The 27,805-nt window shown below is 36.9% G+C and overlaps 1 protein-coding gene across 1 annotated transcript in view; it reads left to right on the top strand.

The window, feature by feature from the left end:
- GABRA4 (gamma-aminobutyric acid type A receptor subunit alpha4) overlaps positions 1-27,805 on the top strand; it is a 72,052-nt gene that overhangs the window by 1,218 nt on the left and 43,029 nt on the right. Inside the window, exons 3-8 of the mRNA XM_047799333.1 lie at positions 15,138-15,205; positions 16,270-16,490; positions 16,666-16,748; positions 19,366-19,509; positions 21,193-21,345; positions 27,287-27,546. Of these exons, the coding sequence (XP_047655289.1) occupies positions 15,138-15,205; positions 16,270-16,490; positions 16,666-16,748; positions 19,366-19,509; positions 21,193-21,345; positions 27,287-27,546 (929 nt within the window). The remainder of the gene's footprint in view (positions 1-15,137; positions 15,206-16,269; positions 16,491-16,665; positions 16,749-19,365; positions 19,510-21,192; positions 21,346-27,286; positions 27,547-27,805) is intronic.

Here is a 27,805-nt window from a genome sequence, read left to right as displayed (position 1 = left end):
CTTTGCCGCTCCCCCACAGTAATTACCTCCCGGGACCTGACTACTGGGCGGGGGAGGTTCGAGGGGAAGAGTCAAAAAATGGGAACTCGGGGCTCAGCTGCCCCGCTGCACTGCGCCCTGGAATGGACTCCCCTGAACCTGGCCACTTTGCTCAGGGCACATTGCACTTGAGACAGCTGATCCGAAGTCCCCTGTCCTCCCACGTGGTGTCAGTCCCTCTGCCAAAACCTCGACCCTGTGCTACCTAGGAAATGAATCTGGGGCATGAAGCTGCCTGCTCTGCAAGAGAACCCAGTCCTTTCCTATTCTTTTCCATAGTGGGATGAGATTTTACTTTATTTGGAGAAGTGGCATTTACTCCCCTTCTAAGACTTTGGAGTCAGGTATTTCTGCTTTACATCTTCCTTCAGTAAATATGTATAAAGGGTCTAATAGAGGCACGTCCACTAACAGCACTGTTGCTCTTTTTCATAGTCTATTTGCTTATGTAATGAGAATCTCTGTGGCAAGCATTGTGCTAGGCACCAGGTTCACAGAAATCTCAAGATACAATTCTTAACCTCAGACACCCCCTCAGTGCAGTTCAGAGCACACGTCTTCCTAACCACCAAATCCCTTTCTTCCCACTCCTCTGAGCTAGTTACCTCTTGAGAAGTGAGTTGAGAAGACACAGGCTCTATCTTAAAGGCACTTATATTCTAGAAGTAGTAGTAACAGTAACTCATATCATATTTATTTACCCCAAATTTCATCCATACCAGGCGTTTCATAGGCATTCTTATTTTACCCTCACAGCAACCCTGAGGGAACACTACTACTCTTCCTATTTTACAGATGAAGAAATTGAGGCTGGGGAGCTTAAGCAACTGGTCCAAGTTCACCATTAGTAAGTGGCATGGCCAGGATGTGTATTCAAAAGACAAAGTCATAAAGACTGTGATGCTATCAGCTACTCTGTTATGAGTGTCATGATATTAGAAGCACTGATGCATTCAAGCTTCCTACCGAGGGTGTTTAGGAGATAAGAAGATAGGGAATGCAGAAAGTAAAAGGGAGTGGGACTTTACTGGAAAACAGTGTGGGATTCGACATTATTTCCAAGGTGTCTGGTCCCAGCTTGGAAGGAATTGTTGGAAATGAAAGGGAATTGGATAGAGTTGGACGAGGCTTTGGAGTCCATCTAGTCTTGTTCTTCTCATGTAACAAAGGAGAACACTGAAGATTAGAAAGAGAGTGATTTATAGAAGGAAAAATAGCATAGGCTGGAATCAGGTCTTCTGGAATCAAGAGCCACTTTTTTTTCTGGATTTTTTTGAGAAGGTTACAGGAAGCCATAGCAGATACTACTTCAGATTTGCATGTTGAGAGTGATAAAGACGGATGAGAAGGATGAAGGATTTTCCTGGCTCTTTTCACATTGCCTCTCCAGGGTTAGGATGCTCAACACTGTATTTGCTGTCATGCAAATCTGAAAAGAGGCTTCCTTACAGAAGTGAATCACTTGTCAATGCACGATCTTTGATAAGTGACTGGAAAATTATCACTTTAGATCAAAAATAATTTTGTGGAGAAGGTTTCAGATGATGTGATACCATTTATGACTATATTATATCAATAAAAGAGGATTTATCTGCCCATAAAGTTTCTAAACTTGACATTTTGAGAAAAAAAAAAAAACAGGAATACCAAATCACATGTAGTTTAAGTATTCATTAGAGAATTCATTAGAGAATTGATGTCCCTGAACATGAATTAAAGTGAAAAGTTATCATTGAAATGATATGGTTTTATTATTAAATGTTGAAAATTGAAATAATATCTGCCCAGTTGGTTATAATGCAAGTTGTAATTTAAAAGGAAGATGGGATCCATTGTGGATGTATTCTTTTTACCAATGACCCTCCTCTATGATAATATATAGCCAATAGAATGAATGAAATCAACCTATGTAAGCCCTTGCTGGATTTTGGTTAGCTGCAGTACTGCTAAAATGTTTCAAGGGCATTATTAGTCATATTATTAGTCTCTGCCAAGGGATCTTCATTATCCGCCTGGAGATTCTTTTATAGCTTTATGAGAAAGGATTGAATTCGCATTACTTCAAGTGTTAGCCATTGATTAATTATTAATAATTTACTATATAGCACAGTTTGGAGGTTGTTGCTCATAAATATTTCTGGTAAATATGATTTCATTTTTATTTTCTATAAATGCACAGTATTCCCAATGTGATAGCGGAATAGTGATTCTCACCTGCAGAAAATGTATAATCTATTTATAAGATATTGTAAATGAGTATCACCAAAAGTAATAAGAACACATGGTAAGCAGAGACTCTTGGATGCCACGAATTTGATCCCTTCTTTGGCCTTTTATACTTAAGTTTGGCATTTTAGAAATGGAATGAAAACAATTCTGATTTTGACCCGTACACTATAAATACAGATTTACTTCTTGGTTCCTTTAATCCTACTTCTGCTCTTGGTGGAGCCTTTACTTTATATCTGTTTATACAACTTAGCTGTGTTCCATTTAAAATAAAGCTAGAAGCAAAGATCTGAATTGAAATTGGATGGTTTGTGATTGCTCAGTAGGCCAGGCAGGGGTTGAAATAGATGTGGAAATGAAATTATGTATTTTTAACTCAGCAGCACAGCTTGCAAAGGGGAAGTGAAAGGAACTGAAAGGGTTCTTTCTTTTCATCCCTCCAGGATCTCCCCTCCTTTGTCTCCCACGTTCTCCACTGGAGAAGGAAAGGGGAAAGGTGAGAAGGAAGGAAGGAGGCGAGTGAGGGAGGCTAGGTTGGGACATCTGAGGGGTAGAGTCCTTCTAGCCTCTGACAAATCAGTCTGCTCTCATCCAGAAGTAGCTTCTACTTGCTTAGAAGCGACACACAAGTGAACCCTTCCACAAAGGAGCTAGAAAATCACCCTTTGGACTCATATCCACTTTCAACACTCTTACGCATCATTTTAAAAATGCATAGCTAAGGTGCCAACCACCAGGAGAGAGTTTAGGAAGCCAGCCCTTACCCACTTCCATTTATTGAAGGACTACACAACTTTTTGCGCATCTCCAGTTTTTGAGGTAACGTTCAGAAATAGTAAATGCTTCCAGATAAATATAAATATAGATGATTGCCTTACATCATTTTCCATAATCTCTCTGAAATGGGAGTGGAGAACTCGGGTCAGTTTTGCAAGGTTGTTTACCAACACAGTAGGACTTCACATTAGTAAGGTTTTCACCACGTTTCAAAACATGTTCACAAGCAATGTCTAAAAAGACGATCAAAACAACACAAAAAGATAAGCAGGGTGGGCATCATCTCTCGGTTAAAGAGAAGGCTGAGAAACATTGCAATGAATTACCCAAGAACCCTATGATTAGGAATTGACAAGGCCAGGCAGCTAGTTTATCGCTACAACCCTTCTAAGACTTTTTTGCATCCTTCTGTTTATTAGGAGTTAAATTATCATTAAAATACCTCTTGTTACCAAGTCTTTAAAATAAGCAAAACTATACTTCTCCCAAAGGGATAAAATGAGGACTTTTAGTCTAAAGCTTTAATAACATTTTGAAATAGAAAAGGAAACATTGGGGAGTGTGTACATCTAGGTAAATTTGTTAAAAAATTTCCCACAGAAATGAAAATATCCTTCCTTGCAGTGTTTTCAGATGATCTATATAGCTCAGCCTAAAAATTAAATTGAGGTGTCATGTGCTAGCTTTATTCATTTGAATGCTGACATAGAATATATTTTTTTAGGGGTTCCAACGTGGCTCAGCAGTAACAAACCCAACTGATATCCACAAGGATATGGGTTTTGTCCCTAGCCCTGCTCAGTGGGTTAAGGATCCAGTATTGGCTTGAGCTGTGGTGTAGGTCACAGACGTGGCTTGGATCTAATGTTGCTGTGGCTGTGGGATAGGCTGGCAGCTGTAGCTCTGATTTGACCCCTAGTCTGGGAATTTCCATATGCCATGGCTGTGACCCTTTTAAAAAAAAAAGACCAAAAAATATATATATTTTTAAAAATATATAGATGAAAATAACATTTTATACCCACAGGGCAACAGAAAAATAAAGCTTCATTCTCTTCTGATTTGTCATATTCATTCATTCATTCATTTGTTGAACCAATACATAGAGACTGTTATGTGTTAAGAACAATGATAAGTTGTAAAGATATAATTCTGAATCAGACACAGTGAAGAGAGATAAAAAATAACAAGGTATCAAATAAAATAATTAAAGATAATGCTATGGAAAAATCCAGTAGCATGCTAAGATAAGGAATAAACTGGGTGGAGTATCAATTCAGATACAGTGGACAAGGAAGTCTTTTAAGCTAAAACATAAAGGTGACAGACATGGAAAGATTAAGCAAAAGTTGTTCTTAGGCAGAAAAAAAAAAAAAGCAAGTGCAAAGATCCTGAGGTAGATAATAAATTAGTGAGATTTATACAGTAAAATGGATCCAGTATGCCTGGAGTTAGAAATCAAGAGGAAGAATCTCATGGGATTATCTTGGCTTTTGGTAAAGGAGTTTTCTTTTTGTGAATCTGGGCACCACTGAGGTATTTTAGGGGTGTGGGGGGAACGACGTGGTGTGACTTAGATTGTAATGTGATCCCTCTGGTTGCTGCATAATAAAAAGAAAGGCTTAGATTTGGAGGTGGGGCAATATTAGAAACAAGGAGACTAATGAAAAAGCTTTTTATTTCTTGGTTCTCTCCATTAAATTAATTGTGGCTTGGAATAAGATGTAGATATAGAAAAATAGAAAAAATGACTATAAATGAATAAAAGTGAGATATATTTTGGAGGTATAATTCAACAAACAATAGGCAGTGGATTCTCTATGGGTGGTGAAGGAAAGGGAGAAATCAAAAATGACTCCCATTTTTTTTTTTTTTTGAAAAAGTACATCAATAGCCTTGCCTGATAGGTATGATTGCTGCTATTGAGTAAAGTAGATTGGAGGGCACTGGAGGAGAACAGTCAAGGGAGGGGGGTGAAATCAAGAGCTCATGTGTGGCTATCTTTAAGCTTAGGATGCTGGGATGGCATCCTAGTGGTTGTTCTTGTCTTAGTATCAGAGGAGAGTTTTGTCTGGAGTCATCAGTATATAATGCTGTGAGAATAGAGTAGATGTATAGAGAAGACTATAGAGAGAGCAGAGCAAAGAGCCCAGAACCACACCTCAAGAAAACGTTAACAATTGAGTAAGGGCAGAAAACACAATTGTCAGAGGAGTTCCCGTCATAGCTCAGCAGAAACAAATCTGACCAGTATCCATGAGGATCTGGGTTCGATCCCTGGCCTTGCTCAGTGGGTTAAGGATCTGGTGTTGCCATGAGCTGTGGTGTAGGTTGCAGGCGAGGCGCAGATCCTATGGGCTATGGCTGTGGTGTAAGCTGGTGGCTACAGCCCCCATTCGATCCCTAGCCTGGAAACAGCCATATATCTTTGCCCTGAAAAGACAAAAAAAAAAAAAAAAAGACTTGTCAAAGGAGAATGGAAAAGAGTAGACTGTGATGTAGTCAAGAGAATGGAATGTCTTAGGAAGGAGTGATGAGACACTCTCAAGTTCTTCTAAGATATTGAGTAAGATAAGGACTGATCACATGGAGATATTTAATTTTATTTACTTTTCATCAAAAATTCATCAATTGTATAATATATACCAGACACTCTTATAGGATGGCACTGAGGATACATTGGCAAACAAAAAAGACACAATTCCCTGCCCTCCTGAGCTGATACTCTGGTGAAAGAGACAGAAAAGGGGTAACAGAAATAAGCAAACTATACAGTGTGTCAAATGTCAATAAAGAACTCCTATCAAGTAGTATTAAGCAGGCAAGGAGGTTGCAGTTTTAACTAGTCGTTAGGAAAGTCTCGAAGGGATATTTGAACTTGGTCCAAAGTAGGTAAGAGCATAAGCCGGGTCTTGTTAGAAGAGAGTCTATGTGTAAACATGCTAAGCGTGGGGGTGTCACTGCAGTGAAGTTAACAGGGCCAAAGAGTAAGAAGGGGTCAGTGAGAAACAGGGATGAGTTTGTGTAGATCTTTGCAGGCTGGTGAGAACTTCGCTTTTACTACAAATCACATTAGAAGTAACTGATCAGTTTCCAGTAGGCGCGAGATCTGAAAGGGCTAATTTTCAAAGGCTCGCTTTGGTTACTGGATTGAGAATAGTGAATGGCGATCAAGGGCAAGTGCAGAAAAGTTTTTAAGATAAATCGAGCAGGGGACAATGGACATTTGGATCAAGTTGGTGACAGAGAATTTGCAAAGTTGTAAGATATGATTGGCTTCTAGCTATATTTCAGAGTTCTAGTCCCCTGGTGACAGCAAGAATATTGGATGCGAGAAAAAGTGAGGTGTCTAGTGGGACACTTAAGTTTTTGACTTGAACATCTAGAAAAACAGAGTTGCCAAGACTATGGTAGAAGCAGCTTAGGGATGTGGATGAATGATTTGTTTGTGGGATACGTTAAATTTGACTTACTTCCTAGGTATAAAGCGAAGATAAGCATGGAATGAAGGATACTGGGGAGATCATCGTATATGATATTTAACACCGTAAGACTAAAGAGATCCTCAAGCCTAAGAGGATCCTAAAGAAGAGGTACAAAATATTGAGTTCTGAAAAGTCCCCAATGTTAAGAGGTGGGAAAAGAAGAGGAATCTCTGTCCCAGGAAGACTGAAAAGGAGTGGGCTTTGAGACAGGAGGGAAACCTCAACGCAAGTGTACATAGCAGATGCTTAAAAAAAAAAAAAAAAGCATTTCAAAGTAGAGGCAGGATTGATGAATTACATCTAATGCTCCTGACAGATTAAGAAAGATGAGAAGGTAAAATGGACCACTCGATTTAACAATATCTATGTCTGCATTGATTTTTGACAAGAGCAGCGTTGGTGGTGTGATAAAGACTAAAGTCTGATTGCTTGGGTACCAGAAAGAATGGCAGAAGTTTCTTTCTGGGCATTTTAAGGGGCAGCAGGGAAGTGGGCTGATAAATGGAAGGAAAAGCAGCATCAGGGGAGTTTTACAAAGTGAGAAATAAGAGTTTTTTAAGTTTGTGGGAACAATGCTGTAGATAGGGGGAAACTGATCATATCGAAAAAAAGGAATTTTAGTGGATCCTGAGCTTGAAGACTAGATTATGATGATTGAGTGAACAAAAAGGGGAGCAGAATTCCAGGCAGGGAGCATAGGTTTTTGTCCCTAGAAGTTTAAATATGAAAAAGAAGAGAAAGAGGAAAGGTTGACATCTTTATTTTTATTTTTTAGATTTAATTTTATTGGCCTATAGTTGATTTGCAATGTGGCATTAGTTGCAGGTGTACAGCAAAGTGAACCAATCATATATATAAATATATCCATTTACAGGGACATGGGTGGATCTGGAGATTCTCATACCGAGTGAAGTACGTCAGACAGAAAAAGATAAATACCATATGATATCACATATGTGGAGTTTAATAAAAATGATATGAAAGAACTTATTTAAAAACAGAAACTCACAGATTTTAAAACAAATCTTATTATGGTTACCGTAGGTGAAACTACTCAGGAGAAGGAAGAATTGGGAGGGTGGGAATAACACATCAAATAGATGATTAATGAGAATTACTGTATAGCACAGGGAAACCTACTCAATAGTTTGGGATAACTTGTATGGGATTGCCCTTTTTAAAGGATTAGAAGTACCATAACCTGTTTGTATACCCCTGGAAATAGACTAGTAGAGAATAACTTAATATAGAGTGGAGGGAATGGATAACTGAAAAAAAGATGTCTAGAATCCAGAACACAAATCTGCTTTCTTATGCTCTTGGTTTAATAAAAAAAGACGTGCTGGTGCTAATGTATATTTACATGTTCTTTAGGGTAAGAATATGCAAAATACATTTGGTGAAATAAACTGAAAACCTAGATACAGTTTATTAATAAATTAGTGGATATTTTGATGATATTTCACTGGGTTGTGAGTTTTCTTTCAGATGAAATAAATATGTCAATTTGCATTTTGTATATTATTAAGCAAATAGCTGCTTTATTGTCTAGGCCTTTTTAATGTTTTTGTTTATTTTTTGTTTTTAGTTTTTTGATTTTTAAAGTTTTATTGAAGTATAATTGATGTACAAAGTTGTGATAATTTCTGCTGTACAACAAAGTGATTTAGTTATACGCTGACATACATCCCTTCTTGTTCAGATTCTTTTCCCATATAGATTATCACAGAATGTTGGGTAGACTTCTCTGTGCTAAGTAGCAGAGCCCCACTGGCCAATCATTCCGTATACCATAGCGTGTATATGCCAGTCCCAAACCCCCAGTCCATCCCTCCCCCCCATGTCCTCTTTGGTGCCCATAAGTTTCTAAGGTCTATGAGTCTGTTTCTTTTCTGCAAATAAGTTCATTTGTATCCTTTTTTTTTTAAGATTCCACATATGGATATCCACACAAGTGATATCATATGATGTTTGTCTTCCTTGTCATTCTGCAGTAATTCAGATTTACTTCACTTAGTATGACAATCTCTAGGTCCATCCATATAATATTTTTATTTTAAAAAACTTCTGCTGCACAGAATTGGATTCTGGATTAATAATCCTTGGCTCATGTCACACTCCCATTATTGGTCCAAACATAACCTTCTTTTTATCCATCCGTCTATTCATTTATTCATTCATTTATTATAATACAATAAGCACCCACTTAAATCATTAAACCGCACAACCATGACAACTTATTCTGCTCTATGGTCTCCTCTATCCTATTTTTTAATCTTTCCCACCCAAAGTGACCACCTTTCTGAATCTTGGTTTGAAGTATTGCATCGCTTTATTTGAATAGCATTTTAGCGCAATTTTATTCCTTAACAAATACATTTAAAATTTTAAAATTTAATAATTTTTAACATGATGCTTACAATCTTCGGATGCTTTTTTTCACTTGATTGTGTATTTACAGGATTCCTTCTCACCCTTGTGTATTGCTGTAGATCATTCATGTTGACTGCCGTGTGATATTCCCACTGCATCGAAACCAGCTGATTCATCTGCTCTGTTGGCAGTAGGCATTTTGCTTGTTTCCAAGACTGTGTTGCTGTGAATATTCTGGCCCAAATTTCCTGCTGTAAATGTGCAAGAGTTTCTTTTGCATATATATCCAAGAATGGGTTTTTCTGGATCTTAGTGTAAGTGGGAGTTCAACTTGATGAGATAATGCCAAACTGTTTTCTCTGGTGGATTTACAAATTCAAACTCCCATTTACAGTGAAAAAGAGATTCAGGATCCACAAACTCTTCAACACTTTAGTAAAGAATATACAGGGAGTTCCTGTAGTGGTTCAGTGGTCATGAACCTGACTAGTATCCATGAGGATGTGGGTTCAATCCCTGGCCTTGCTCAGTGGGTTAAGGATCTGGTGTTGCTGTGAGCTGTGGTATAGGTCACAGATGAGGCTTGGATCTAGCGTTGCTGTGGCCGTGGTGTAGCCCGGCAGCTGCAGCTCTGATTTGACCACTAGCCTGGGAACTTCCGTATGGCATGGGTTCGGCCCTAAAAAGCAAAAACAAAAAAAATATATATATGTATATGTAATTGTATATATCTTTTCAAATCTTTATTGCCCACAAGATTCTCCTCCTATAGCAGGGAACTATATCTAATCAATTTGATGGAACATGATGGAGGACAATGTGAGAAAAAGAATATGTGTGTGTGTGTGTGTGTGTATACACACACACTATATATATATATGTATAACTGGGTGACTTTGCTGTACAGCAGAAATTGACAGAACACTGTAAATCAATTATAATAAAAAGTAAAAAAATAAAATTTTCAAAAGTAAAAAACCCCCAGAATTTTCCTCCCATGAATTGCATTCTCAGCCTTTGCTCATATTCTATTGTTGTTTTTAGGACTTTTCTTATTTATTTTTTTGATGGCTTTAATATTTAAAAAGTGGAGCTGGATTGATAGAAGGATCATAGCATAAAAGAAGCATTAATCTTTAATGTCATCTAAGTAAGACTCTATAGTAATTTGCTTTCTTAGCAATATCAATACATCTGTCCCTTATTTAATATACGAGAAGGCTAGTTTTTCTGTATTTTGTAAGTGACAAATGGAATTAGAGATTTCTTTAAATATTCCACCAAGTTTCTTTGTTGTTGCTCTATCGATTAAAAGTACTCTAAGTCTCCTGATTTGGGGAGACACATTAATAGTGTTTTGTAAGATGTAGCTGGATGCATGGCTTTAGGTGACTGAGAAACTGGAAATACTTCCTCAAATGCATAGCTGGGGAGGCAATGCAGAAAACAGAGTTGACTCCTTTCAACATCTGCAAAACAGCTTAAGTCCTTCTCCTGGGTGTGGCAGCAAATTGTACTCTATTACTGGAGAAGAAAATTAAAAAGTAATATTTTGGTCCAGGTCTATATAGCTAAAGTAAACACTAGGAAATTATCTGAGACACATTGTTAATTACCTTTCCACTTCCCAAGCAAGTTATATTCATTAGTAAGATGGGAGTATTCCTCTGAAATTGATCCTGGTGGTTTTGGCTCTTTGTTTTTTCAATGACTGTTGAAGATCACTTTGCCTTAGGAACTATCCACTCTATGGGGGAGGGGGTTAAAAACTATTTCCCGATTACCAAAAAAAGTAGCATTTTAAAATAAAAGATGTCTCATGTTACAAAAATGAATATAAAATTATGAGAAGTCCTTCCAAGCTCAAAATTATCTGGTTTCTATGTAATTACGCTCTTAGAAAAGGTTGATTTGAACATCCTAAACAGCAGGGTTAGAGGAAGTGTCTCTAAGAATTATTCTTAATTGCATAGCGACCATTGCTCATTGAAAACTGATTTATTGGAAACCTATTATGTTTATGGCCTGGGATTTGTTCTGGGAAAGGATGCAAATATAGATAAAACCACACGGATTCTACTTTAATCGGGAAATATTTTTAGCCTAACTGATGTAACAAATGAGTCCCAGTAATTTTGCCTTTGGGGAGATTTTAAAACCACTACTGGAATAATATGAGGAACTCAGTCAAACACATCGTTATTTACCACCTAGCATATGTAAAGCACTGTGCTCATTTGGGATTTGCAAGAGGATTGAGATTTCGTCTTGTCTTCACTGTTAAGGAGGGCGAGACAGATTCAAGCAGGCTATAATGAGAGTAAGAGAAAGGTCAGAGAAAGAGCTGTAGGAACATAGTTGAGAAACTACTCATGAAACAAAACAGGAAAGATATGTATTGCCTATTATGTACTCGATAGAAAATTATATGTAATTAATTGCTGACTTAGAATTTAATGATGTAATTAGCTTGGTAAATCTAGAATGTAAATCTAGAGTAATACAAGGGTTTGGGGGGGTTCCCTGGTGGCCTAGTGGGTTAAGGATCCAGCATTGATACTGCTATGGTTCAGAGTTGCTCCTGTGGCACAAGTTCAATCCCTGGCCTGGGACCTTTCCATGCCTCAGGTGTGACCACAGAAAAGCAGGAGTTGTAATTCTGGTTCTGGAGTATAATATTGAACTTGTGTGAGCTCAGTTTCCAAATCCATAAAGTTCTTGTAAAATATCACCCCGGAAGGTGTTGTGAAGATTGAATGAAATAGCCCATGGGAAGAGCTTGGCGTCCTGCTTGGCAGATGGAAAGCCTTAAATCAATAGTAGTAGTGTCTCTACTTACTGTTCTTTGGGAAAAACCCTATTTCATGTGAGCAGTTCCACACATACATGCACCTTGATCTGTCTCCTCTCCACCTCCACTGCATATCCCTAATCCAAGATACCATCATCCTACCTGGACTAACAATCAGCCTCTTAGAACAGCTCTTCTTCTCCTCTAGCCTCCCTGTAATTCGCTATCCATACAGCTGCTGGTAGGATTTTGTAAAATAGATAATTCAGATCATATATTTTCTTTACATCTTTAGTGGTCTCCCAATGATTAAAGGACAACAAATCAAACTTCTCACCATAACCTATAAACAGAGACAGAGCTGGACTGCAGATCAGAGGGGTTTTTATGAGGATAACTTTAGACCTAGGGATTAAGCTATTCCAATTGTTCTTTGTCTTTTTTTGCCTAAATTGGTTACCTAACCAGTATCCAAGGGAAAACATTTTTCTTGGGGAAAACTTGGGGAAAGAACACAGGACAACTGATTAACCTCTGCATTCATTTGCTTCTGCCATAACAAAGCACCACAGAGTGGCTTAAGTAATAGCAGGTTTATTTTTTCATATTTCCAGAGACTTGAAGTCCAAGATCGAGGTGTCAGCAGGGTTGATTTCTTCTAGGCTCTCTGTCCTTGGCTTGTAGATGGCTGTCTTCTCTGTGTGTCTTCACATGGTTCTTCTTCTGTGTGTTTCTGGGTCCCAATCTCTTCTTATTAGGGCACCAGTCGTATTAGCATAGGGTCACTCTAGTGACTTTGTTTTAAGTTAATCCCCCCTTTTAAGACCCTACCTCAAAATATTATTACTTTCCGAGTACCAGGTGCTAGAACTTTAATATATGAGTTTAGAAGGAACATACTTGAGGCCACAACAACCTCTTTCACTGGTTCTTCTACAAGTTTAAAACTGTCACTATTACATACTGTATACATATGTTGCTTAAAAGATACCACTTTCAGAATATGGGCAGAGAAGGAGGTGCTCTGTCTGAGCTTTTCCCCTGACGTTTTCCTCACCTGAAATGCATTCTCTCTGCTCTTTCAATGGCTCGTGATCTTCCTTCAGTTCAAAAGGCATTGCTTTGAATAGTGGCCAAAAAAATCTAGAGGGGCTTTCCAGACCCACTCCATTATCAGCCTGTTTTGTTTCTTATGAATAATAGCATTCTTCCATTTAATCTCTTTCTTTATTATTTATACTTTGACTCCCCCAACAGCACATTAATTCACTGAGGCAGGGAACCTGTGAGTTTTGTTTACCACATAACACCAGGGCCCAGCATGGAACCTGGCAAACGGCAGATGTTCACTCAATAAATGTTTACAGAATGGATACCCAAATGAAATTTCTCTACCAATTATATATATTTTTAGGATCTCATTCAATCTCAAAGATATTTTTATAATCATATAAAGCAAATACTGAATAATTTCACAAACAAATACTGAGGTCGTGATGCTGAACATAGAGCATGTGATTCTGACCCTATTAAAGTTTGAGAACAAGTATCCTAATTTTATTCGGAAGATTCTTGTCAAACAGTCCTCTTGTCAGGACCTACTCAACCTTAATTGTTCTGAGTATTATCTCGTCTTGCTCTGACTTGCACCAAAATATCGTTTTGTTTTGTTTTGTTTTTTCCCAACACTTTAGCAATTGTCCTGAAGAAACTAGGAGAGTGATTTCTTCCATTTTGGAAACTTTTAGAATGAAATCTCCATCCGCTAGGGTTCAACACCTTACTGACTTCCTGATTACTTATCTATTTCTGGAACACTTTGATTTTGATAAGCTTATTACGATCATATTTTTGTAGTTGTTGTTTTCCCTTTTCTCATTCAAATAAAAATTCAATTAACTTCTCACACCTATTCTCTCTGTTTTCCAAAAGTGTTATTTTTAAAAAATGAAAACTCATGGCAGATCAACGTGATCTATAGTTTTCCTTTCACTGTACTTCCAAAGAATAATTTTTTTTTTAGGATACGTATTCAAAAACTTTTGCTTTCTCCCTCAAAATGTTTTTCTTTCTAAGGCTCAGTCTTTACCACATAGAAACAAAAAATAGTCTCATATTTTTATGAGGATAGCTATAGACCTAGGGCATTAAGCTATTCCAATTGTTCTTTGTCTTTTTTGGCATAAGTCCAGTTGCCTAACCAGTATCCAAGGGAAATAGTCTATCTGGAGAGCAGATGTTATTCCTTCCAGTATGGACTGTGTAGCCTCTGGCCATACAGTGCTATAAACCATCACTTAAGAAATGATACTCAAGAGTGTAAGAATTTTTTATTAGTAATAAAAGTTGATGTGATGTATAATAATATTTTTATCATTATTGAGCATGCTGTTATGTTATGGAGACTGGGACAAGTGATTTACATGTATTATTTCAGTTAATAGTCATTAAAACCTTTAACTCTGATGATATGTGACTTGACCAAGATTATACAGTTAGAAAGTGTTACAGCCAAATGTGAACACCAGAATTTCTGGTTTTAAGCATTGTGCTAAACCCAGATTGCAGCAGTTTTCCTTTGCTGAAAATCTGTATCAGCCCCATTATCATGATGCTCCCACCTTTCTCTTCTGCCAGACACACTCCTATACTTGTTCCTGAACCAGTCTTAGTTAGCCATAGGAAAGAATCTCAGTAGGGGCCATCATTGGAAGGGAAGAGAAACTAAAACTTGATAAGAACTCCCATGAGAGAGTGACTGTGTTCAGGGTCTCTTAGGAGGAATTTCCTTTGATCATCATCAACAGTCTTGCCTGATAGGTATGGTTGCTGCTATTGAGAGTAAAGTAACTCACCCAAGATCACAGAGCAAGTAGGTGGCAGAGCATAACTAGGTCTGACTTTTAGGAGAGTTTGTCTTTGATTCTACTGACCAATGGATGGTCTGCCTATCGTGAAAGACGACATGAATCATTTTTGTGTTTAAGTTATTTACCAATATCTTCAACTCACCAAAGATGCATTCCTTGCAGCCATTATGGTTTTTTCTTCTCCTCACTCTTGTGGTTTAAGTTCCCTCTTTTTAACAGCTCACCTCTTTACTAAAGGCCAATCTGATGATGGACTATAAAAAAATCACAAAAGCTAAAAGCTTTTGTTCCCTGCACTGGCTGTTGTAACAGTGCCTGGGGGTGATATATCTTTGGAGAAACAAGGTTCCTGGTAAGTAATTGGGGTTTCTTTTTTGCCTGTAAGTAAATATTGCTTTCTGGTTTTATTGTTCTTTTGTCTACATTTTTTTGTAAAGATGCGTTATCTCACTGAAAATTTAAGATGCTTGTAAAAACATGATACATCTATCTGTCCTTACTTTTTAATTATCAAACCCATCTTGCCTGTAAGATTGATAATATTTTCACACTTGTTTACTTCATACTTACTAGGTCCTGTTACTGAAGTAAAAACCGATATATATGTCACTAGCTTTGGACCTGTTTCTGATGTTGAAATGGTAGGTATTTGGGAAATTAAATGTACTTTTTTAGATTTGGAGAAAACATGCAGAAAAGAGGGCAATTAACATGTATTTTGCAGACAGTCACAGAGCTAGAGAGTCAAAGAACAGCCTAAAAAGTTTATAAGTATGATATTGGATTTGCATTTCAGCTCTAACATTTGAGTATTTTTTTTGGGGGGGGGTGGATTCATTCTCAATAAGAAAAGAACGTTCTATTACTAGTCCCCATAGTAAAATGTTGTACGTAGTATTCCCTCCCCCCCTTTGGAACTTACTGAGGAGGTTAAAATTAGAAATTAGTTTTGGTACCAAAACTATCTTGTAGTCCTAATTGCATTTTGAATTCCCTGTTGGCCCAGTTGCTCCCCCCACTTCCCTCTTTCTCACACTTCAAGAGCTTAGAACATCAAGCACTGGTCAGGATAAATTTTTCCATTCAGTTGTGCTCTCTAATATTAAATGTTTTTAGTTTCCAGGTCAAAGAAACTACTTTCCTTTTTCCCTTGACCCTAGGCAGATGTTAACAAATTATGTGGACATAAAATTTCTCTGTTACATATTTTACTTTGTCTTACATATTTTACTTTGTCTTTGCCTGCAATTTTATGATTAATTATGCAATGATATTGGTTACACATCAACTCATTTTGTCACTTGATTTAAAACAAAGTACAAATGTAATTACCTGATGCTGGCAGTTTTATTAAATTACAGTAATTATTCTTGAATGATTAATATGTATGATAATGTATTTATCTAACAAATGTAGAAGATTAAGGTATTAAGGTAGATATGACATACTTTATTATTTTTTAAGATTTTTGTTTTTTCTATTATAGTTGATTTACAGTGTTCCGTCAATTTCTGCTATACAGCAAAGTGACCTTTAATTGTTGAGAATCTTTTTGTTCCATTGATTTTTTTTTTTTAAATCTGCTCCTATTTGTTATTTGGGGATTTCTTTTTTGAGTGGGAAAGAGGCTAGAATTTAATGCATTATCTGCATATTTATGCATACTCACCTGTGATTTGAATATGTCTGAAACTAATTTCCTTAGGAATACACAATGGATGTGTTCTTCAGACAGACATGGATTGACAAAAGACTAAAATATGATGGCCCCATTGAAATTTTGAGATTGAATAATATGATGGTAACAAAAGTATGGACCCCTGATACTTTCTTCAGGAATGGAAAGAAATCTGTCTCACATAATATGACAGCTCCAAATAAGCTTTTTAGAATTATGAGAAATGGCACTATTTTATACACAATGAGGTAGTCATTTTTTCTTTTTTCTGTTTCCCCTTTTTTTTTAACTCTTCCCTTTTCTTTTTTCCCCTTCTTCCTTCCTGTCTCTTTTTTCCTTCCTTCCCTCCTTCTTCCTCATTGAGGGATTTGTAAAATTATTTTTGAAGTGTCGATTTTGATTAATTGCCTTTTTCCATCATAGACTCACCATAAGTGCAGAGTGTCCCATGAGATTGGTGGATTTCCCCATGGATGGCCATGCATGTCCTTTGAAATTTGGGAGTTGTAAGTTACAATAAAACTGTTGTTAGAATTTATGACTATTTCATGAAAGCCGATATTTTTATACATCCATGATTTTCCATAGTCCAACATTAAAATCATTGTCCATGACAAAAACTGTCCAAGGTTTGACTTTTAGGAGACTGTTTATTATCTAACATATTTAAGTAAAGAAGTAAAAATAACCCTTCCCCCCAAAAAAAAATCTATTTCTACTTACCTAGCCTACCTAGATAGCCTAGGTAAATTGACTCATAAGTCATAGGTTGGTGATCAATGGAAAAATTCAGGGACCTCTAAACTCCAAGTGTTGGTGATGTAACATAGAAAGTATAAATAACTTTCTTGTTTTCATAATTTAACAGTTTATGTTACAAGCAGAATCCTTTATGACAGACTTGAATAGATGAAGGTTCAGGGCTTCCTGGCATGACATAGGTTAGAATAAAATAAGCAGCTCTGTTACGACTAAAGTGACCAAAGCCCAACTAAAGAGTAGGAGGTGTGGTCTGCTATGTAGAGAGAGCAAGACAGTATATAGTGCCTTATAGATCACATTAAGGAGTTTGGATATTATTCCTAATGCCATGGGATATCTTTGGAAGGTTTTACTAAAGGGCATGGCATTCTTTGATTGACATTTCACAATTTCATTTCAGCTTTTCTATGGAGGATGGATTATAGGGAAGCAAGAGAAGAAGCAGAGAAGACTAGAGGCTGTATGTCTTAGTACAAAGAGGGTGGTGGCTTAGACTAGGATGGTACCGGGAAGTGTGAGACAGCTGGATTTGGGATATATTGTGGAGGTGAAGGGAAGAGGATGAAATGAATGGGTAGGATGGACTATGGAATTCCTTTTCCCCAAGCTCCTTTCTCAGAGACGGGAGCAAAATGTGATTGCCTTTTCTCATGTCTGCCTCAAATATTTGACTCAATCAGAATCTACCGAAAATAGATACTGACTTTTACTATTGCTTCAGATTCTTAGTCGCACTGATTGTGAAATTGTTTTCTGCTGTTATCTTTGCTCATTGCTTAACTTAATGAGACTCCATTAAGTCACCATTCTTTTTATAACCCTTAGTAATCACAATATTCAATTGGCTAACTTGAAGCTAGAGAGAATCCTTTGCTCCCTGGCCAGTGATTTAATGAGGGAATATAAAAACAGAAAAGTAGGTAGACAGAAAGGGCAACCTTACTGTAGCCAGAATTTAAAACTATTTGTGCTGTATAAATTTTACCCAAGATAGCTCTAATCTAGGGAAAGTCCTTGACCACCCATCACCCTGCCCCCCCCCCCCCACCCCCCGGCCTAGTTCTCATAGAAGGCACTCTTCTCATTGGTCCTCAATCAGGATTTGTATAACATAAAGAAATTACCCCTTGGAGCTGATGATTCAGGGTTGGGAATTAAAGAGAGAGGCCCATCATACTTAGCAAAGAAGTATTCTTAATCACTCTGGAAGGAGAAAAATATCATTTAACTATGTTTACATTTCATACGAGAAAAACAGGGTGGGGGGAAAGGCTATAAGATAACCATGAGTAGGATACCTGATTTAAAATATCATGGGCAGGAACATAGCATTCTGGGACTTTAAAAGTATGATTAAACAGGAATATACTTAAGAAGATAAACTTTGGCACATAATTGTATGCTGCTGAATGACAACACACGTCTTATATTTTGTTTTGCAAAGTCATTTGTAAAGATAGTCTCCACAGGTATCAATTCCTTTTTTGCAGAATTAAACACTTTCACTGAGGATCTGCTGTGCTCTAGCCATTTTGGGAAGGTTTCTGGAGGGTAGCACACAATTCATCTTGGTTCTTTTGAACTCATTTGTGTGTGAGCCAAGCTATCTGTTCTGGGTAGACTGGTAAGCAAGCAGCTGGTCTCCATTTGCACTGAACACCGAATAATAGAAAATGGGCTTAAATTGCCGCTGGGAGGGATTTGTTGAAGACAGAAGGGAAAAATGTTCTGATTGTAAGAGTTTAAAGGTAGTGGAACTGGTTGTATGAGTACATCCCCTGGAGAGCTTTACAAACAGCATAGCCAGTTGTCGCCACAGAATGGTTCCCAAACAGCCTGGGTGTTGCCCAGAGGCAGAGTCTGAAATGGGTGACCCCCGGAGAGCTCTCCCAATAGTAGGGTTTGTTTTTCCCACTTTTGTTGTTGGAGTGTTACAGGCAGCATCTGGTACATGTCTAACTGGCAGAATTGCACTAGGATGGAAGAAGTCACTTGGTCAAGTTCTGGAAGTGAGTTAGAAAGGAAAGGAGTAGCCCTTTGACAGGTGGTGGTGGTGGGGTTATTATTTCTGCTTTTCAACTGTTTATCTTATTGGTATGGAAACATATCCAAGTGCGTTGCCTTAGTTTTGTCTCTCCTCCTCCAAATCTTTGGCATAATAAACAAGGAATATGCCCAGTTGCAAGACTGCTTGTTTAATTCCTACAAGTGTCTCAATTGTAAACATGTTGAAGAAATCATGATCAGTACTGTTCTCATTTATTCCATCTTTCTTGGACATGTGCAATCTTCTTCATCATTGACCATCAATGCTGATGGAAGAGGAGCACTGACTCCATCCATTTCTATGCTCCCCTCCAGATGCCTATCCAAAGAGTGAGATGATCTACACCTGGACAAAAGGTCCTGAGAAATCAGTGGAAGTGCCAAAGGAGTCTTCTAGCTTAGTTCAATATGACTTGATTGGGCAAACTGTATCAAGTGAAACTATCAAATCCATCACGGGTGAGATGTTGAACAATTCAAGTCAATGTGGTACTTGGCATGAGCTGTGGGGTTTTGTCCTGGCTTGTTTATTGAAATCTCTCGTGTTTTCAGGGGACAACAGAAAATTTCCAGAAAGGGAGTTGAGGCATAAATCACAGTGCAGGATTTCTTTTTTAATATATAAACCTTATTTCTGTCTAAAATAAATTCTGAGTTGGGAAGATGTGAGAAGTGTGTTGGCTTCCTTATTCAGAAACAAAAATCAGGAATAAAATATATTAAAGCTAGTTTCCATAGAATTCTGAGGCCGGAAATCTGACCATTGATTTCTGGAAGCTATATTTCCCCAAATCTTTTTTTTTTTCCCCCAATGTTTGTTCCTCTTCTTTTCAAAGCAAAATATAAAGCTTAATTATAAATTCTATTAAGGCTATAAATGAAATTTGTCATAGGAGTAGATGGATGGTAATTAGTGATGATTCTTGGTCTGTATTGCTTTTGAAATGTGAATGGGAGGAATGGTAGGATTTAGTTTTTATCATATTCGATGAGGAAAAACAGCTGATTATTGCTTGTTTTAAAACTATTCCTTACATATGCATCTCACCAGGAAAAAAATATTTTCCAGCCAGCAAGTGGGATTACAAATCTGTTTTGGGAGTTCCTGTTGTGGCTCAGCAAATTAAGAATCTGACATAGTGTCCATGAGGATACAGGATAGATCCCCGGCCTTGCTCCGTGGGATAAGGATCTGGTGTTGCCACAAGCTGCCCTGTAGGCCTCAGATGTGGCTCAGATCTGGCGTTGTGTCGTGGCTGTGGCATAGGCCTTCAGCTGCAGCCCTGATTCATTCCCTAGCCTGGGAACTTCCATATGCTGCAGGTGCAGCTGTAAAAAGAAAAAAAAAAACCTATATTTTAGGAGGATTTGAGGCTTTCGAATCTTGGGCTTCAAAGTCTGAGAATAGAGCTACTGCTTCCTAAGTAACTTTCTTAATATGTCCTTTTCAGATGTAACATTAAAAATATTATCAAAAGATACCAGAAATATTACAGTTTATTTACTTATTCGTTTTTTAAAGTTTTTGTCTAAATACCAATAAAACATGCCTGAACTCAGGGGTGTTATGTATGGCTCTATGTTAAATGCATTTCTTTGTGTTGTTCTTCACACATACCACATTTAGAAATAAAGCTCTTTCCTAAAACTAAGGAAGTACGGCAGCCTTTCCCTAAGCATTTATGTGTATGTAATGTATACCTTATGTATTTCACTTCTTTCTGAAACTAAGCTTTATATTTTCATATATAAATTGTGTGTATTTTCAAATTTTTCTAGTATTTTCCATAAAAGTTAGGGCTAAATTAAGCTCTCCAGAAATGCTGAAAATGAAGGCTAGTTTCTTTCACAGTGTTAGAACTTTAAAATAGAAAGCACTGCAAGAATTTTTTTAAAAAGTTATAGCCCAATTCATTCAATTGCTTAATTACTACATACAAGAAAAATGTTTTTCTGTGGGATGATGCTCAAAACCATTTCCACCCTAGTTGGGAACTCCATATTTCTCAATGTTCATGTTGTGATGCACAGAAGATACTTTCTTTGCTTAGAATATTGTTTGTTAGTCTGAAAAATGATTATAAGGCCATTGAATAATTGCCTGCAGAACCATAACGCATTCTCCTTGTGTTTCATTCACAGGTGAATATATTGTTATGACAGTTTACTTCCACCTCAGACGGAAGATGGGTTATTTTATGATTCAGACATACATTCCATGCATTATGACAGTAATTCTTTCTCAAGTTTCCTTCTGGATAAATAAGGAATCAGTTCCAGCTAGGACTGTATTTGGTAATTATAATTCATTTTGGGGGTATTTTTATCCACATTACATTTTGATCATGATTCATGGAACTGCCCTTTAGATATCATTTCTAAGAAAATATTAAACAGTAATATATCAGGCTGTGCTGAGTAAAGAATCCCATTAGATTTCATTTTTATCAGCCGGTACAAAGTAATAAAGCTTAAGAGGATACGGGGAGCCCCTCCCTCCTTTTGGGACCCCATCAGATTTCCTTTATTGAGAACTGACAGTTGAAGATCAAGTATGAATCTCAATGTTATTTCACTTTTGGTGATATTCTTGGTTTCTAGCTTATTGCTGTGTAATTGAATTAAAATCATATCTAGGTGTTAAAATGGAATGCACTGGGAGCTTAAAATAAAACAAATAAAAGTCATGGCTGAATGAATATGAAAGCCTTAGAATAATTTGCCTTTTAATGAAGAGGAACAAAATGCAAATAGCTTAAATGCATTGAATTGGAAGGATTATGTGCTTAGTTTATTAGTTCATTTGTTATATTTGAGCTACATCTTTTTTTCCTGAATACAACATAGTTTGTTCCTTTTGCTTTTACAGTGAATATATTCTTATAGATCATATTCTTAACCATAAGAAGTCCAGAACACATGTGTTTTAATTTTATAGCTGTTAATAAGCCTTATGCAGGTCAGTCATGCTTTTAAATAATAAAATTAGTTACAGTGATATTTATTCAAGGTAATATACCTCTCTATTCTTTTTCTCGTGATTCTCAGTAGCAGAAGCATTCAGTTGTGGGATAAGAATGAACGTTGTAGGAACTGCTCTGGAAAGGGAGGATGGCCTCACAAGAAATTCCAATTTCCCTTTGCTTTTTATATTTGGTAGGAAGCCAAATAGACGCTATGGTGTAATATCTCTTGTCATACAATGGCTGAAGGGATGCTGATGAGAAGGAACTGGAGATAGGGAACTTCTCACCCCATCCCCAGTCCTCAGAGAAATTCTCATAATGGCTTCTTGGTGTTCTCAGTGGTCTATCACTTATTAGCCCTGAGCCTTCAAAGGGTTATTTCTGCCTGTTTCATCGTGTGTCACAATGGGTTAAGTCGTTGAGCCTTCAGCATAAGGTTACTATGAAGATTCGATGAGTTAATTTGGATAGAGCATTTGGAACAATGTCTACCACACTAAAAATACACTAAAATACTATTTTTAGTCTTTTTACTAAAGTATTTTCACTAATTTAGTAATTAATTTTGTAGTTTTAGTAAATTTACTAAGCTTTACTAAATACTAAAATACTTTAAAACTTTTTAGTATTTTTACATCATGTACTGTCATAATGATCAATGACACTAAAAATAGTATGTCACAATCCCATCTACCTCATTTGAGAATCATTACTTGATGCTATAATGTGAATGTTCATTGTATTTTATAGTTACTGTGATTCAAATGCTTTGAATGCTTTCTTAGTTGATTATAAACTGGTAGCCACTGTTCTGTTTCATTTGTCCCCAAATAATAGAAATTCTCAGTGGTATGGGGAGAGAGAGCATTGATTACAGCTCTACCCGCCCAACATTTCCTATCCAGATAAGATACTATAAGGAAATGAAGTAGCATGTGGTAAGGATACCAATAACATTAATAATGATGATAAGATTTGCCATATACTGATAGGGGTCATCTTTTTTAATCTTCACAATAACTTAGCAAGGTAGGCATTATTAATTTTATATGGATAAGGATGCAGACTCAAAGAGATTAAGAAACTTGTATAAAGTCCTATGTCTAAGTGATAGACCCAAGACAATTTCTGTCTAACTTTGAGAACTTTCTTATTTCTATTCCACCATTCTGTCTTCACGGGGGTTCTGAGGATGCGTGTGTGTGTGTGTGTGTGTGTGTGTGTGTGTGTGTGTGTGTGTATGGCAGTGGGGGGAGCTTATGCAGAATTCCAGAGCTGCTTAGTGAAAATGTATGATTGTGTGCCGAGAACACTTTGTGGGTAGCTTTTTCCATATGCTTATTTCTCATTGTGCTCATGTGCCAAGATAATTGGTATTGATTAACCAGGGAAATTATTCCCAGTAATTAAGTCTTCTAAGACCTAAGATGTGTCAGAATGGTAAATATTAAATTGTATTGGCTTTCAATGGTATTTTCATAAGGAAGTTAAGTTTTAAGTATTTGGGGGGCATTTGCAATCTATGTCATATGAGATTTAGGTTAAAAAATTATTTTGGTGCTAATATCTATCTTTCCTAACTCTCATTTTCCTCTTTACTCAAGGAAAGAAGTTGCTGGGTCAGGGATGTCACCAGAGATCATGCAAAAACCAACCAACCAACCAAACAAAAACCAGTGTAAATAGGAACAGTAGACTATGCTAAATTCTCTGGAAAGGCCTTCTATCCCTAAAGTTGTATGCCTCTAAGTTTTCTAATTATTCCAGTATAGTAAAACATTAAATCTGGGTAAATGCCAGCTGACATATCTACATCATTACTAGTTCATTTTCTAGGAGTGATTAGCCAAAAATATACTCTTGGGTAGAGCCTTAGCCTACTCTTATACATCCTCTTCCGGCTCCTGGCCCAGCCAATATGGTGCAAATCAGAACTCTAAAAACAGGTGCTGGCATCAATACTTGAATGTGTCAAAAAAAAAAAAAAAATTCCATGGTTATTAAGGTGTTTTGGGGGTAGATGTAACAGATCAACTGTCTTCCTAGATACAAAGCAAGCATGGCTTCTTATCGGAAAGGTTGGCATCTGCTATTCTGTTGGTATTTATTTAACCAAAATCTCCACATAAAAATGGTCAGAATAAACCCATTCCTGTTATGCTAGTGCTTTCTTAAATTTGAACTCCAGGCAGAGAAGCTTTTTAACATCTAAAGAGATGGCAACTTCAAAATGCTTAGCTGACTGTTTATGTCAGTTATTTTTATAATTTCGCCAACAGTCAAAAAATATGAACCATAATATCTGAAGGGCCCTTCTACAAATTTTAAAATCAAGTTTACCCTAAACAGTGAAAGAGAAGTTGAGAGCTGACACATACCCAGCATTTTTACATTGATATCCTTCCATCAGTTAACATATTCATAAAACTAGTGATCCACTCTCCTTAACAATGAGAAAGAAATTTTGGGATTCATAGCTCAATAATTACATTAATCTTCTGCTTACTTGGCATTAATAATGGAATTTATTTTCATACTGCAGGAAAAGAGGAAGACCACTACTTCTGATCCTCAAGAGAAATTGCTCTATTACCAAAAAAAAAAAAAAAAGTTTCAAAGCAACATGAAGGATGTTACGTTGTTTATGTTTGTCTCAATTTCCTATTTAGTTATCGCGTTATGGTCTCTGTAAAATTTTCTGAGTAGTATTCCTATCTAGACTGCACTCTTCATATTTTATTTTCAAGTGCTTTCAGCATCATGTCTATGCTATTAGAGGAAATATACCTGATACAGTTGTAAAACATTTTTGAATTCTTAATAGGCCACTAAACTCAGGTTGTTATGAATAAGAATAAAAACTTTGATTTATCTTTAAATTTTGTAACTACAATTTCTCAAAATTAATTTAGGGTTCATTCACACATCTCACAGTGAACATGGGAATGGTGCCATTTTTCTGAGATTTAAAACAGAGGAGTTTAAAACAGATTTAAACCTAGGAGTTCCCATTGTGGCTCAGAGGAAAAGAATCTGACTGGCATCCATGAGGATACAGGTTCTATCCCTGGCCTTGCTCAGTGGGTTAAGGATCCAGAGTTGCCGTGAGCTGTGGTGTAGGTCACAGACACAGCTCAGATCCAGCGTTGCTGTAGCTGTGGTGTAGACTGGCAGCTACAGCTCCGATTTGACCCCTAGCCTGGGAACCTCCCTATGTTGCAGGTGTGGCCCTAAAAAGACAAAAAATTGAAAATAAAAATAAAGTGAAATAGAGAACTAAAATTCTCTAGGTCTCTTTCCAAAACAAAGTGCAGTAAATTCACAGTATTGCATTTTCATAAGTATTTAGGTATTTATATACTTGACTGAATAAACACATTAAAAATCTCTTTTAGGAGTTCCCGTCGTGGCGCAGTGGTTAACAAATCCGACTAGGAACCATGAGGTTGCAGGTTCGGTCCCTGCCCTTGCTCAGTGGGTTAACGATCCGGCGTTGCCGTGAGCTGTGGTGTAGGTTACAGATGTGGCTCGGATCCCACATTGCTGTGGCTCTGGCATAGGCCAGTGGCTACAGCTCCGATTAGCCCCTAGCCTGGGAACCTCCATATGCCGCAGGAGCGGCCCAAAGAAATAGCAAAAAGACAAAAAAAAAAAAAAAAAAACTCTTTTAGACTAATAAAATAGAAATAAAAAAATCACAAATAAATTTTTAAAGGGTTTACAGCCACATTATCAACTTTCTCTGTATAGTTTATGGAATGTTTTTGAAAGATCCATAGCTCATAAGCGACACAGTTGCTCTAATTTTTTATGTTTTAACATTGAAAAATCAGAAGGGACCGGAAAGAAAATGGATTAGCGAAGAGCTGAAAAATGTATTTTTATTTACTGTGCATTTATCATGTGCTTGGCATTATGTGAAATATTATAGTAGATCTTGAAGCAACATTAGACAATTCTGCCCTTAAGATATCTATGCTCAATCAAGTTTTGGAAACAAAGCTCTCACAAATGGAACAATTAGGGAACAATACAGGCAGAATATAATTAAGTGCTGAGTTGAGGAGATAATATTATTTCTTTCTACATCCAAATATTATTCCTTTATTATTGCATGGGGCTCACCATCTCTTGAGTTTAACAGCTATTATTTGGCTTTCAGCTAGAAATTGATATGGATTTTAATTTGTAGTTTATGCCTTCCTCATCATTAGTGTCATGGTCATCATCACCCCCAAACACCTGGTATGTCAGTTCAGATTTCCAAGGCATTATATAGAATACGTTTCAATGGCTGTAGTGAATTTCCATATACATTTTCAAGCGTAACTAGATAATAAAAATTAGATACACAGAGATACAAAAATGCAGAAATGGACAAATATTATCATCCTTAAATAATGTCTTTCTCTGTAATTTCAGTGGCAGATGGAATTTTTCCATTGAAAATAGGGACTGACTTTTCTTCCAGGCTAAGAGAAGGTTCTTCTGGAGATTATATGCTTCAGAAGCCTATGGATGAAAGAGAAGTACCTCGATTCTTATTGCAAATATTTTCCTGCCAACCATAAGCTGATGGATGGTAGATGTCCAATATTTTTTAATGCTAAATTGTTGTAGAAATCTAGTTGTCAGTAGCAAACCTTTATTGTTTTATACAAATTAAGGTAGTTTACAACTAGTAAATTTATTATTTTAATTCAATAGGTAATATTTAGGTGAAGATTATAAGTATGTACAACTTGTGCTTTTTCTGGTAAAGATTCTCAGCAGCAGTGGGCCATGCCTACTCCAGAAATTCTGATGCTTCCATTTGTAGTATTCCTGCCTTCCCACTTCTGCTTGAGAACCAGTTCTTCAAGATCCACCCTTCCCGTTAGGTGTGTGTTGTTTCTCAGGTACATCGGCCCAGGTCCTAATATTAACCCAATGTATATTAGGTGCCTTACGTACTTTTAATCTTCATATTAAACCCAATAAGTGGGCATCAAATGAAACCCAGTGAGTTTTCTTAACTTAATCCATTTCACACTGAGCAAATGATTAGAAAAGCTGGATTTGAACCATATTTGTCTCTCACTCCAAAGCCTGTGCTATTTTCAATGCACCACTAGGATTAAAATCTTACATCAAGGACGGTTTGGTTTGAGTTATTATAAACTTTGTCATCCCATCCCACCGATTTTCTAAGTCTTTTTGTTTGGTGAATTTTTTTTTTTTCATAGAAGTAACCATAAAGTATTTTGTCTCATTGCTCTTTTGCTTTGAAGGAATAACCACAGTCCTCACCATGACCACACTGAGCATCAGTGCGCGGCATTCTTTGCCCAAAGTGTCCTACGCGACTGCCATGGATTGGTTCATAGCTGTCTGCTTTGCTTTTGTATTTTCGGCCCTTATTGAGTTTGCTGCTGTCAACTACTTTACCAACGTTCAGATGGAAAAAGCCAAAAGGAAGACATCAAAAGCCCTCCAGGAAATTCCAGCTGCTCCAGTGCTGAGGGAAAAGCATCCTGAAGCTCCTCTGCAGGTATTTGAATTAATCTCCTTTAGTTTTAAGATTTCAGCATTTTGGTCAAATTTTCATTCCCAGGAGGGAAAGATGAGAAATGGAAAATCCAAGTGTAAGCCATTTAAAAATCTAAGAAAGTATAAAAAGATACGTGTGAATTTAAACTTTAAAACTGTGGTTAAAGGCTTAAAAATGAAGGAGCTCTGAATGAGCTAGCTGTCCATAGGGCTAGTTGTTTGAAAATTCTTTTCAGAATTAAACATTTTCTACAGAAAGG

The sequence above is a fragment of the Phacochoerus africanus genome, chromosome 10 (genome assembly GCF_016906955.1).
Source record: "Phacochoerus africanus isolate WHEZ1 chromosome 10, ROS_Pafr_v1, whole genome shotgun sequence".
In the NCBI taxonomy this organism is placed as follows: Eukaryota; Metazoa; Chordata; class Mammalia; order Artiodactyla; family Suidae; genus Phacochoerus; species Phacochoerus africanus.
The sequence above is the reverse complement of the archived record's forward strand: the minus strand, read 5'-3'. Positions and strand labels throughout refer to the sequence as shown.